This window comes from Oncorhynchus keta, unplaced genomic scaffold (assembly GCF_023373465.1).
Source record: "Oncorhynchus keta strain PuntledgeMale-10-30-2019 unplaced genomic scaffold, Oket_V2 Un_contig_1027_pilon_pilon, whole genome shotgun sequence".
Lineage (NCBI taxonomy): Eukaryota > Metazoa > Chordata > Actinopteri > Salmoniformes > Salmonidae > Oncorhynchus > Oncorhynchus keta.
Genome location: NW_026277059.1, coordinates 206,949 through 221,477, shown reverse-complemented (window position 1 = coordinate 221,477; position 14,529 = coordinate 206,949). Strand labels below are relative to the sequence as shown.

Genomic DNA, 14,529 nt, shown 5'->3' with positions numbered 1-14,529 from the left:
GTAATGTGACCGTCCTACAAGACAAACTTCAAATGTCACTCACAACAAAGGGAACTAACAAAGAAAATCACTTTGACAACCAAAATAAAACCAAAAGTGGTTCAAAGGAAGTTCAAATCAAATGCTATTGGTCACATACACATGGTTAGCAGATGTTAATGCGAGTGTAGTGAACTGCTTGTGCTTCTAGTTCCGACAGTGCAATAAGATCTAACAAGTAATCTCACAATTCCCCAACAACTACCTAATACACACAAATCTAAAGGGATGGGGCCTCCCGGGTGGCGCACTGGTCTAAGGCTGTGGCACTAGAGATTCTAGGTTCAAGTCAAGGCTCTGTCGCAGCCAGCTATGACCGGCAGACCGATGGGGCTGCGCACAATTGGCCCAGCATCTTCCGGGTTAGGGGAGGGTTTGGTCAGCAGGGATGTCCTTGTCCCCATCACGCACTAGCGACTCCTGTGGCGGGCCGGACGCAGTGCACGCTGACACGGTCGCCAGGTGTACGGTGTTTCCTCTGACACATTGGTGCGGCTGGCTTCCGGGTTAAGTGGGCATTGTGTCAAGAAGCAGTGTGGCTTGGTTGGGTTGTGTTGTGTTTCGGAGGACACGAGGCTCTCGACCTTCACCTCTCCAGAGTCCATACAGGAGCTGCAGCAATGAGACAATACTGTAACTACCAATTGGATACCACGAAATTGGGGAGAAAAAGGGGTAAGAAAACAAAACAAAAACAAATCTAAAGGGATGGCATAAGAATATGTACATTTAGGGGTGGCAGGGTAGCCTAGTGGTTAGAGTGTTGGACTAGTAACCAGAAGGTTGCAAGTTCAAACTCCCAAGCTGACACGGTACAAATCTGTCGTTCTGCCCCTGAACCTGGCAGTTAACACACTGTTACTAGGCCGCCATTGAAGATAATAATTTGTTCTTAACTGACTTGCCTAGTGTCCTGGAGGGCAGGTAGTTTACCCCCGGTGATGCGTTGTGCAGACCCACCCTCTGGGGAGCCTTGCAGTTGAGGGCGGTGCAGTTGCCGTGCCAGGCAGTGATACAGCCCAACAGGATGCTCTCAATTGTGCAGCTGTAAAGGTTTGTTAGGGTTTTAGGTGACAAGCCACATTTCTTCAGCCTCCTGAGGTTGAAGAGGCGCTGTCACGCCTCTGTGTGGATGGACGATTTCAGTTTGTCTGTGATGTGTACACCCAGGAACTTAAAACGTTCCACCTTCTCCACTGCTGTCCTTTCGATGTGGATAGGGGGGCTGCTCCCTCTGCCGTTTCCTGAAGTCAACGATCATCTCCTTTGTTTTGTTGACGTTGAGTGAGAGGTTGTTATCCTCTGCACTCATCTCCTCCCTGTAGGCTGTCTCGTCGTTGTTGGTAATCAAGCCCACTACTGTTGTGTTGTCTGCAAACTTAATGAATGAGTTGGAGAGATATACAGTGCCTTGCGAAAGTATTCGGCCCCCTTGAACTTTGCGACCTTTTGCCACATTTCAGGCTTCAAACATAAAGATATAAAACTATATTTTTTTGTGAAGAATCAACAACAAGTGGGACACAATCATGAAGTGGAACGACATTTATTGGATATTTCAAACGTTTTTAACAAATCAAAAACTGAAAAATTGGGCGTGCAAAATTATTCAGCCCCCTTAAGTTAATACTTTGTAGCGCCACCTTTTGCTGCGATGACAGCTGTAAGTCGCTTGGGGTATGTCTCTATCAGTTTTGCACATCGAGAGACTGAATTTTTTTTTCCCATTCCTCCTTGCAAAACAGCTCGATCTCAGTGAGGTTGGATGGAGAGCATTTGTGAACAGCAGTTTTCAGTTCTTTCCACAGATTCTCGATTGGATTCAGGTCTGGACTTTGACTTGGCCATTCTAACACCTGGATATGTTTATTTTTGAACCATTCCATTGTAGATTTTGCTTTATGTTTTGGATCATTGTCTTGTTGGAAGACAAATCTCCGTCCCAGTCTCAGGTCTTTTGCAGACTCCATCAGGTTTTCTTCCAGAATGGTCCTGTATTTGGCTCCATCCATCTTCCCATCAATTTTAACCATCTTCCCTGTCCCTGCTGAAGAAAAGCAGGCCCAAACCATGATAATGCCACCACCATGTTTGACAGTGGGGATGGTGTGTTCAGGGTGATGAGCTGTGTTGCTTTTACGCCAAACATAACGTTTTGCATTGTTGCCAAAAAGTTCAATTTTGGTTTCATCTGACCAGAGCACCTTCTTCCACATGTTTGGTGTGTCTCCCAGGTGGCCTGTGGTAAACTTTAAATGACACTTTTTATGGATATCTTTAAGAAATGGCTTTCTTCTTGCCACTCTTTCATAAAGGTCAGATTTGTGCAATATACGACTGATTGTTGTCCTATGGACAGAGTCTCCCACCTCAGCTGTAGATCTCTGAAGTTCATCCAGAGTGATCATGGGCCTCTTGGCTGCATCTCTGATCAGTCTTCTCCTTGTATGAGCTGAAAGTTGGGGCGGCAGCGTAGCCTAGTGGTTAGAGCGTTGGCCTAGTAACCGGAAGGTTGCGAGTTCAAACCCCTGAGCTGACAACGTACAAATCTGTCGTTCTGCCCCTGAACAGGCAGTTAACCAGGCCGTCATTGAAAATAAGAATATGTTCTTAACTGACTTGCCTGGTTAAATTAAGGTAAAATTAAAAAAAATAAATGATTGTGTCCCACTTAAAAAAAAATATATACAGTTTTATATTTTTATGTTTGAAGCCTGAAATGTGGCAAGAGGTCGCAAAGTTCAAGGGGGCCGAATACTTTCGCAAGGCACTGTACCTGCTGGAGCCTGCTGGAGCATGTGCCATGGTGACCAGCGAGCTGAATAACTACACTGTTTATATTTGGCCATATTCCCAGTCCTCTTTCCATGGTTAAGTAAACGCTTTCAGTTTTGCGCGAAAGCCGCCATCCATCCATGGTTTTTGGTTAGGGTAGGTTTTGATAGTCCCAGTGGGTACAACATCTCCAATGCACTTCCTTATAAACTCACTCACCGAGTCAGCGTATAGATCGATGTCATTCTCTGAGGCTGCCTGGAACATTTCCCAGTCCACGTGATCAAAACAATCTTGAAGCGTGGATTCCGATTGGTCAGACCAGTGTTGAATGGTTCTAGTCAAGGGTACATCCTGTTTGAGTTTCTACCTATAGGACGGTAGAAGCAAGATGGAGTCGTGGTCGGATTTGCTGAAGGGGGAGTGGGGGAGGGCCTTGTATGCATAGCAGAAGTCAGAGTAGCAATGGTTCAGTGTATTGCCTGTGCGGGTGCTGCAATCAATATGCTGATAGAATTTAGGTAGCCCTTAGGTTCTGAAAGACACCCATGTTTGTGCCCACTAAAAAATGGCAAAGCCACTAGTAAGGGGTTAAGGCTATCGACTCTGTCAACCACCACATTCTTATCGGCAGACTCGACAGCCTTGGTTTCTCAAATGACTGCCACGCCTGGTTCACCAACTACTTCTCAGACAGAGTTCAGTGTGTCAAATCGGAGGGCCTGTTGTCCGGACCTCAGGCATTCTCTATGGGGGTGCAACAGGGTTCAATTCTTGAGCCGACTCTTTTCTCTCTATACATCAATGATGTCGCTCTTGCTGCTGGTGATTTTCTGATCCACCTCTACGCAGACGACACCATTCTGTATACTTCTGGCCCTTCTTTGGACACCTGAGGAGCTTCAATGCCATACAACTCTCCTTCCGTGGCCTCCAACTGCTCTTAAATGCAAGTAAAACTAAATGCATGCTCTTCAACCGATTGCTGCCCGCACCTGCCCTAAAGTCCAGCATCACTACTCTGGATGGTTCTGACCTGGAATATGTGGACAACTCCAAATACCTAGGTGTCTGGTTAGACTGTAAACTCTCCTTCCAGACTCACATTAAGCATCTCCAATCCAAAATTAAATCTAGTATCGGCTTCCTATTTCGCAAAAGAAAGCATCCTTCACTCATGATGCCAAAAATACCCTCATAAAACTGACTATCCTACCAATCCTTGACTTCGGCGATGTCATTTACAAAATAGCCTCCAACACTCTACTCAGCAAACTGGATGCAGTCTATCACAGTGCCATCCAAAGCGCCATATACTACCCACCACTGCGACCTGTATGCTCTCGTTGGCTGGCCCTTGCTTCATATTCGTCACCAAATCCACTGGCTCCAGGTCATCTATAAGTCTTTGCTAGGTAAAGCCCCGCCTTATCTCAGCTCACTAGTCAACATAGCAGCACCCACCCGTAGCACGCGCTCCAGCAGGTATATTTCATTGGTCATCCCCAAAGCCAATTCCTCATTTGGCAGCCTTTCCGTCCAGTTCTTTGCTGCCAATGACTGGAACGAATTGCAAAAATCACTGAAGCTGGAGACTCACACCTCCCTCACTAACTTTAAGCACCAGCTGTCAGAGCAGCTTACAGATTATTGTAACTGTAAATAGCCCATCCAACTACCTCATCCCCATATTGTTCTTCTTTTTTCTCTCCTTTGCACCCCAGTATCTCTACTTGCACATTCATCTTCTGCATCTATCACTCCAGTGTTTAATTGCCAAATTGTAATTACTTCGCCACTACTTATTGCTTTACCTCACTAATCTCACCTCATTTGCACACAGTGTATATATACTTTTCTATTGTGTTATTGACTGTATGTTTGTTTATTCCATGTGTAACATTGTGTTGTTGTTTGTGTCGCACTGCTTTGCCATATCCTGGCCAGGTCGCAGTTGTTAATGAGAACTTGTTCTTAACTGGCCGACCTGGTTAAATAAAGGTGTTCTCAACTGGCCGACCTGGTTAAATAAAGGTGTTCTCAACTGGCCGACCTGGTTAAATAAAGGTGTTCTCAACTGGCCGACCTGGTTAAATAAAGGTGTTCTCAACTGGCCGAAAATAAAGGTGTTCTCAACTGGTCTACCTGGTTACCTGGGTTAAATAAAGGTGTGGTTAAATAAAGGTGTTCTCAACTGGTCTACCTGGTTAAATAAAGGTGTTCTCAACTGGCCGACCTGGTTAAATAAAGGTGTTCTCAACTGGCCGACCTGGTTAAATAAAGGTGTTCTCAACTGGTCTGGTTAAATAAAGGTGTTCTCAACTGGCCGACCTGGTTAAATAAAGGTGTTCTCAACTGGTGTTCTCAACTGGCCGACCTGGTTAAATAAAGGTGTTCTCAACTGGTGTTCTCAACTGGTCTAAATAAAGGTGTTCTGGTTAAATAAAGGTGTTCTCAACTGGCCCTGGTTAAATAAAGGTGTTCTGGTTAAATAAAGGTGTTCTCAACTGGCCGACCTGGTTAAATAAAGGTGTTCTCAACTGGTCTACCTGGTTAAATAAAGGTGTTCTCAACTGGCCGACCTGGTTAAATAAAGGTGTTCTCAACTGGCCGACCTGGTTAAATAAAGGTGTTCTCAACTGGCCGACCTGGTTAAATAAAGGTGTTCTCAACTGGCCGACCTGGTTAAATAAAGGTGTTCTCAACTGGTCTACCTGGTTAAATAAAGGTGTTCTCAACTGGTCTACCTGGTTAAATAAAGGTGTTCTCAACTGGTCTACCTGGTTAAATAAAGGTGTTCTCAACTGGCCGACCTGGTTAAATAAAGGTGTTCTCAACTGGTCTACCTGGTTAAATAAAGGTGTTCTCAACTGGCCGACCTGGTTAAATAAAGGTGTTCTCAACTGGTCTACCTGGTTAAATAAAGGTGTTCTCAACTGGCCGACCTGGTTAAATAAAGGTGTTCTCAACTGGCCGACCTGGTTAAATAAAGGTGTTCTCAACTGGTCTACCTGGTTAAATAAAGGTGTTCTCAACTGGTCTACCTGGTTAAATAAAGGTGTTCTCAACTGGTCTACCTGGTTAAATAAAGGTGTTCTCAACTGGCCGACCTGGTTAAATAAAGGTGTTCTCAACTGGCCGACCTGGTTAAATAAAGGTGTTCTCAACTGGCCGACCTGGTTAAATAAAGGTGTTCTCAACTGGTCTAGACCTGGTTAAATAAAGGTGTTCTCAACTGACCTGGTTAAATAAAGGTGTTCTCAACTGGCCGACCTGGTTAAATAAAGGTGTTCTCAACTGGCCGACCTGGTTAAATAAAGGTGTTCTCAACTGGTCTACCTGGTTAAATAAAGGTGTTCTCAACTGGTCTACCTGGTTAAATAAAGGTGTTCTCAACTGGTCTACCTGGTTAAATAAAGGTGTTCTCAACTGGTCTACCTGGTTAAATAAAGGTGTTCTCAACTGGTCTACCTGGTTAAATAAAGGTGTTCTCAACTGGCCGACCTGGTTAAATAAAGGTCTTCTCAACTGGTCTGGTTAAATAAAGGTGTTCTCAACTGGTTTAAATAAAGGTGTTCTCAACTGGCCGACCTGGTTAAATAAAGGTGTTCTCAACTGGCCGACCTGGTTAAATAAAGGTGTTCTCAACTGGTCTACCTGGTTAAATAAAGGTGTTCTCAACTGGTCTACCTGGTTAAATAAAGGTGTTCTCAACTGGCCGACCTGGTTAAATAAAGGTCTTCTCAACTGGTCTACCTGTTTAAATAAAGGTGTTCTCAACTGGCCGACCTGGTTAAATAAAGGTGTTCTCAACTGGCCCTGGTTAAATAAAGGTGTTCCTGGTTAAAATAAAGGTGTTCTCAACTGGCCGACCTGGTTAAATAAAGGTGTTCTCAACTGGCCGACCTGGTTAAATAAAGGTGTTCTCAACTGGTCTACCTGGTTAAATAAAGGTGTTCTCAACTGGTCTACCTGGTTAAATAAAGGTGTTCTCAACTGGCCGACCTGGTTAAATAAAGGTGTTCTCAACTGGCCGACCTGGTTAAATAAAGGTGTTCTCAACTGGTCTACCTGGTTAAATAAAGGTGTTCTCAACTGGTCTACCTGGTTAAATAAAGGTGTTCTCAACTGGTGTTCTCAACTGGTCTACCTGGTTAAATAAAGGTGTTCTCAACTGGCCGACCTGGTTAAATAAAGGTGTTCTCAACTGGCCGACCTGGTTAAATAAAGGTGTTCTCAACTGGTCTAAAATAAAGGTGTTCTGGCCGACCTGGTTAAATAAAGGTGTTCTCAACTGGCCGACCTGGTTAAATAAAGGTGTTCTCAACTGGCCGACCTGGTTAAATAAAGGTGTTCTCAACTGGTCTACCTGGTTAAATAAAGGTGTTCTCAACTGGTCTACCTGGTTAAATAAAGGTGTTCTCAACTGGCCGACCTGGTTAAATAAAGGTGTTCTCAACTGGTCTACCTGGTTAAATAAAGGTGTTCTCAACTGGCCGACCTGGTTAAATAAAGGTGTTCTCAACTGGTCTACCTGGTTAAATAAAGGTGTTCTCAACTGGTCTACCTGGTTAAATAAAGGTGTTCTCAACTGGTCTACCTGGTTAAATAAAGGTGTTCTCAACTGGTGGTTAAATAAAGGTGTTCTCAACTGGTCTACCTGGTTAAATAAAGGTGTTCTCAACTGGTCTACCTGGTTAAATAAAGGTGTTCTCAACTGGCCGACCTGGTTAAATAAAGGTGTTCTCAACTGGCCGACCTGGTTAAATAAAGGTGTTCTCAACTGGCCGACCTGGTTAAATAAAGGTGTTCTCAACTGGTCTACCTGGTTAAATAAAGGTGTTCTCAACTGGTCTACCTGGTTAAATAAAGGTGTTCTCAACTGGTCTACCTGGTTAAATAAAGGTTTCTCAACTGGTCGACCTGGTTAATAAAGGTGTTCTCAACTGGCCGACCTGGTTAAATAAAGGTGTTCTCAACTGGCCGACCTGGTTAAATAAAGGTGTTCTCAACTGGTCGACCTGGTTAAATAAAGGTGTTCTCAACTGGTCGACCTGGTTAAATAAAGGTGTTCTCAACTGGTCTAAATAAAGGTGTTCTCAACTGGTGGTTAAATAAAGGTGTTCTCAACTGGTCGACCTGGTTAAATAAAGGTGTTCTCAACTGGCCGACCTGGTTAAATAAAGGTGTTCTCAACTGGCCGACCTGGTTAAATAAAGGTGTTCTCAACTGGTCTACCTGGTTAAATAAAGGTGTTCTCAACTGGTCGACCTGGTTAAATAAAGGTGTTCTCAACTGGTCGACCTGGTTAAATAAAGGTGTTCTCAACTGGTCTACCTGGTTAAATAAAGGTGTTCTCAACTGGTCTACCTGGTTAAATAAAGGTGAAATGAAAACAACAAGAAAAATAATTGCCTTCACTGCCCTTCAGAATAGTGATTGAATAGTCAATAATAAAAAAAAAGACAACCATGTGGATGCCCACTGAAAGTTGGCAAAGCCACTAGTAAGCAGTGGTGGAAAAAGTACCCAATTGTCATACTTGAGTAAAAGTAAAGATACCTTAATAGAAAGTTACTCAAGTAAAAAGTGAAAGTCATCCAGTAAAATACTACTTGAGTAAAAGTCTAAAAGTATTTGGTTTTAAACATACTTAAGTATTAAAAGTAAATATAATTGATAAAATGTATTTAAGTATCAAAAGTAAACGTACAAGTATAAATCATTTAAAATTCCTTATATAAAGCAAACCAGAGGGCACAATTGTCTTGTCCTGTCCTGCTAAGCATTCAAAATATAATAAATACTTTTGGGGGTCAGGGAAAATGTATGGCGTAAAAAGGTACATCATTTTCTTAAGGAATGTGGTGAAGTAAAAGATGTAAAAAAATATACAGATTCTCAAAAAAAACTACTTAAGTAGTACTTTCAAGTATTTTTTTACTTAAGTACTTTACACCACTGCTAGTAAGGGGTTCTGAAAGGTGACCACAGAAAGTTGGCAACGCCACTAGTAAACGGTTCTAAAAGACACCCACCATGGATGTCCCACTAGGTTTTCCCTCAGACTAAAAGACACCCACCATGGACGGCCCACTAGGTTTTCCCTCAGACTAAAAGACACTCACCATGGACGTCCCACTAGGTTTTCCCTCAGACTAAAAGACACTCACCATGGACGCCCACTAGGTTTTCCCTCAGACTAAAAGACACCCACCATGGACGGCCCACTAGGTTTTCCCTCAGACTAAAAGACACTCACCATGGACGGCCCACTAGGTTTTCCCTCAGACTAAAAGACACTCACCATGGACGCCCACTAGGTTTTCCCTCAGACTAAAAGACACTCACCATGGACGGCCCACTAGGTTTTCCCTCAGACTAAAAGACACTCACCATGGACTAAACTAAAAGACACTCACCATGGACCCACTAGGTTTTCCCACTAAAAGGTTTTTTTCCCTCAGACTAAAAGACACTCACCATGGACGCCCACTAGGTTTTCCCAGACTAGGTTTTTTTCCCTCAGACTAAAAGACACTCACCATGGACGTCCCACTAGGTTTTCCCTCAGACTAAAAGACACCCACCATGGACGGCCCACTAGGTTTTCCCTCAGACTAAAAGACACTCACCATGGACGGCCCACTAGGTTTTCCCTCAGACTAAAAGACACCCATCATGGACGCCCACTAGGTTAACCACATCTCTCAAGCTTCACTGGAGCGCTGGGCCGGCCACTCTTAAATATCACCTGGGCTTGCACAGGTGAAACACCCGACTAACAAGATGGACAAACCAGCACAGGTGTAACACATACTTACTAACGAGGTGACCCCAATCAGGTGGTCCCCAAGTGCTAAATATAAATGGAAAAACCAAAACCTGTAACAGTACAGTAGCTGGATGTGAAAATTGCATGTACTTTCAGAATTGTTCGGCAAGCTACTCATAGGTGGGCTGCGAGCTACTGGTAGCTTACCATCAACCTGTTGGAGACCCCTGCCATAGAGAAGGGCTCCTGGCAACTAATCTAATAAGCCTTTGTTTAACATTACAAATAGGTGATCAATTACACAATGTTGAACATTGGGCTCTCTGGGAAGACATTCGAGTACAATGTGAAATACAATAGAGAATGAGTACAAGAAGTTGCTATTTTTGTGGAAAAAGAACAACAATATCTTTGCTAATTTCACTATCACTGTCGTGTTAGTAGCTGGAACAAGCATGTTTGTTTTCAGGCCAGATGAAACCCCAAATTCTGGCCTCCACTTTCACAGATGCCTCGTGTCTGATTGGATCATTCAAATCTACTAAAAGCATTGACAACCGCAGAATTAAAAAGAATAGCAGACAGCATTACGTTTCAGTGTATGAATGATGTTACCATGGTAACTCCGCAGCACTCTGTATGCTGTAACTCTCTACACGTTGCTCTCCAGAGTCTAGATTGGAGTTTAGGTTGTGTAATCTGTTATTGAATCACGGTGAAATAACTAAGTGGACTTCAGGAATCATATTGGAATGGAGCAAACATGACAAAGTCAAAGCACAAAGTGTTACGTCTGACTATTAAGTCATGTCACAGTGAGTTTGACCATTTTATACAGAGTTAGAAGTGAAACCCTGGCTGTGATATCTCTTCCACGTGAGATAAATAATTACATGACGCAGACTAAACAGAATTTGAGACAGTGGCTGTCAAGATATGCGCTTGCCTATGACAAATGATTTTCCCAAAGAACTGTCATTTGTCATTCACAGTGACAGCACAGAACAAAACGTTGTGGCTCCACACAATTCATCTTTGTTTTTACTGTCAATGTATTGCTGCTGATTCAAATCATTGTTATTAGAATCAGCTCTAGTCAGAGGACTGAAGATCACTTCAGGCAAACTGGGAAACAAGCTATATTTGATTGAACAATATAAATCTTCTTTCGCTTTTTCCCAAAACTGACATCAAAGCGGGTTCTCATGGGACTAACTGATACACTGACAATTCTGAATAAAGCCCACTGATATAACAAATGATTCCGTAAGCAGTTACTAAGGCATATGCATTCAACAAGCCAAAAGGAATACTCAATTAGTCATGAATAATTGTGATACGTTGCATGTATTCGAATATAATCACAGACACATTTTCAATCCAGTACATTGTCTTTCACCATCAAAAGGTCATGGATATTATTTTTTGTGGGTACTTGGCGTATGGACTACGTTTGTGAAGCTAATTAATTTGTCTTCCATCTTATGCTAGTACAGAAAGTAGATTCACATCTAGTTAATGGATTGTCAGCAGAAACAGAGGAGCAAAGTAAATGAATCAAGCTCAGACAAGCAAGACTGGCAGAAAGTGGAGTGTAATATTATTATCTTATCCGATTTTAAAGAGTCTTTTTACACTTGGCTGTGATTATCGCTCAAAATTTAATGAACATCCTTGTCATGCAAATGTGTTTTCTCTGTACAACGTGTTGCCAAGGTTTACAAAAATATTTTTCCAGTTGCCCCCAAACCCCATGGTAAATGTGTCCAATCTACCAGACACCTTACCTCCCTTGTGATATCTGAAACATGACAGTCTGAGTGCCACTTCAAGTCAGACACACGATGTAAAGTGGTCAAATGGGACATAAAAGCCCATCCACGCCAGACCCTCCATCACCATCTCCAACATGAGGCCCTGGAGACAAACACCTGAAGATGGAATCCAGTTCCACAGGGAACGCTCCTCATCTCCAATATCTATCAACGCTCAGCAAACACCATGGTTACGGGTTTCAACGCTCAGCAAACACCATGGTTACGGGTTTCAACGCTCAGCAAACACCATGGTTACGTGTTTGCCCTTTGAACACTCTTTTTGACACATCCTTCGCCCTTCCCTCAAGTCATTGACTTTTCTGTGTGTCACTGGAAGCTTGTTACAATGAACTGTAGGGTCCATTTGAGAGGACTTAACAACCGAGCTGCCACTTCCCTGATCCTGTGTTTGGACAGGCTGACACACTTAGGTGATGAATGAGCTTTGTGCAAGACGGGTAAAGAGTGTGAGCAGACACAGTTGACATTAATGGAAAGGTAAAGCTGGGATCTGGGGAGTCGGCTCAACAGCTGTTCTCTCCACAGGGTTTTACTTGGACAAGGTGCAAATATTTGTTTTGAAAGGTATTTGTCTCTGAAAGGCATTCCAAAACTTTTCCTCTGGAGACGGAGATAGGAACATTGAATTTTGAGTGGCACATGTCCCAAAACAAAAGCATTTTGGCTGAGATTGTCATGGGGTCTTGTGACGGGCTAAATGATTTGGAAATCATCTGTTTCCATTGTGTCCTCAGTGAGATAGAGATGCAAGGGAATTTTATCGCTAAATGTTCAAAAATAACACTGTAGATTGTTAAGTTGTTTCAGTGCTGCGCTGCGTGTGACTGTCATACAGTTATGTACACATGATCAACCACTTCTCACTTGTTGATTATAGGTTTCCACTTACTGCAGAACATAACAACTACACATGGTGCACTTACCTCACACAGGTGGTCTCATTAGAGTTCATAACAAAAACATTGAACCATCAGTGAGAAACCACCACAGAAACACTCATTTGGTGTGAGGGAGAGAAAGTTAAGCATCAACCCATGAGAGAGAGAGAGAGAGAGAGAGAGAGAGAGAGAGAGAGAGAGAGAGAGAGAGAGAGAGAGAGAGAGAGAGAGAGAGAGAGAGAGAGAGAGAGAGAGAGAGAGAGGGAGAGTTAGCATCAACTCATGAGAGAGAGAGAGAGAGAGAGAGGAGAATGAGAGAGAGAGAGAGAGAGAGAGAGAGAGAGAGAGAGAGAGAGAGAGAGAGAGAGAGAGAGAGAGAGAGAGAGAGAGAGAGACAGAGGGAGAGGGAGAATGAAAGTAAGTTAAGCATCAACTCATGAGAGAGAGAGAGAGAGAGAGAGAGAGAGAGAGAGAGAGAGAGAGAGAGAGAGAGAGAGAGAGAGATGCTATTAGTAGACTCCAGCAGCGCCAGTGAGAGAAGAGGTCAACATGACATCAGTGCCGGTACTCATCTCCCTGTCCACTGTCTGTGGTCCAACAGACAGACAGAAGCTGTCTTCCAACCCTACCCTGGTGGGCACCATGCCAGGCTAGGGGGGCTTCAGATCCCCACAGTGGGACAAAGCCCTTTATCTGCCCCCTGGTACAGCCTCCACCACCTGGCCTGGTGTGGGCGTTTCCCGGTAGAAAACTGATTGTCTAGCCCATCCTCCTCTAGGCCGCTGATTGGCTAGCTCATCCTCCTCAGGGAGATGACAACTTGTTCTATGAGAAAATAGCCAGCGTTTTTGAAACCGTCGGTTTGAGATGGGTTTTTTAAAGTGCTTTTTTCTCCAATTTATGCTTCTGCCAGAAATAAGAGTACAGGACGAGTCAACAACATTATGTAGATATGAGTTAACAGATAGGAGTTAAAAGTGAGATTTTCACTGGGCAGTCAGCTACTTTAATGTCTAAAAACAGGCATTGAGAATGTTGCTCAGTTGTTGTGATGCCTTGGATGTGGATGAATTTACTGTACATGGGGGGAATTTGTAATGACAGGGAGGATAGAATATGGCACCACCATTCGAAACGAAATGGCTTCGACCAAAAAACCCTTCTCTTTTGTAGCCATAACACAAAGGAATTCTCGCTGGATGAGAATTGTACAGATTCAAAGTGGATTCTCTCAAGGTCAACAACAAACAATTCTTGGAAACTGTACCCTTAGTTTTGCACAGGTTGGCACAGCAGGGTTAAAGTCTTTGAAATAACACAGCCTTTGAAATAAGATACATTTATTTAATTACTGTAGCTCTGTGTAAACACCTACACTGCCTGAACAACCAAAACCTGTTTGGAAATAATTACTTATAATCAAAAGCGAACATCATCTTAGATCTCCATGAAACTAGAACCAGAGCCGATCATGCAAAATAGAGTTTAATTGAAAAGAGATGTCCCGGTTTGATTAAAGTTGAACAAAACAAAATAAATGTGTGTAAGTGAACATTTAGTCTGTTTACGTGTGTTTTTCCTGGATAACATCTCTCAAGTGGAAGGTATTTTAGATAAACAAACCATGCAATGCTTGTTAAACGACAGCTCGGAGTATTTGGCACATGCTGTGTGTGTGTGTGTGTGTGTGTGTGTGTGTGTGTGTGTGTGTGTGTGTGTGTGTGTGTGTGTGTGTGTGTGTGTGTGTGTGTGTGTGTGTGTGTGTGTGAGTGTGTGATGCACGAGTATGTGATCCTACCTGTATCCACACTGGCTCTAGGGTTGGTCCAGGGGAGGTCAGGTTCTCCAGTTGTCCTGTCCTCTCATAGGTGAACACCGTCCCCGCTGCCTTGTATTCCCCATTCCATTGGATAGTCCAACCGCCGTTCAGGAAGTACTTTCCGGGGTCGTCACTCCGGAGAGCCAAGAAATTCCCAGCCTCAGCCACCTCCTCGATACGAATTTCCCGAGCCCCCTCTGGAATCAGCCCAATGTCCACATACCCTGGGAGACAGACAGAGGGGCTGTTTATCTTCCAACTCTACTACCCTCGGTACACTTTACTTTTCTCCTTTTCAATTTCACCTACTTTATTGTCTTTTAATCCACCCAGCTTGATACCTTCTTAATACCTCCACAAAAAGGGACTGATGTCAGACTTGTGCTTTGAAGTCTATGGAAATAT

At 43.4% G+C, this 14,529-nt stretch overlaps 1 protein-coding gene across 1 annotated transcript in view; it reads right to left on the bottom strand.

Moving 5' to 3' along the window:
• The window catches only part of LOC118372296 (A disintegrin and metalloproteinase with thrombospondin motifs 7), a 200,145-nt gene that overhangs the window by 87,445 nt on the left and 98,171 nt on the right, over positions 1-14,529 (bottom strand). Inside the window, exon 15 of the mRNA XM_052500303.1 lies at positions 14,104-14,348. Within this exon, the coding sequence (XP_052356263.1) occupies positions 14,104-14,348 (245 nt within the window). The remainder of the gene's footprint in view (positions 1-14,103; positions 14,349-14,529) is intronic.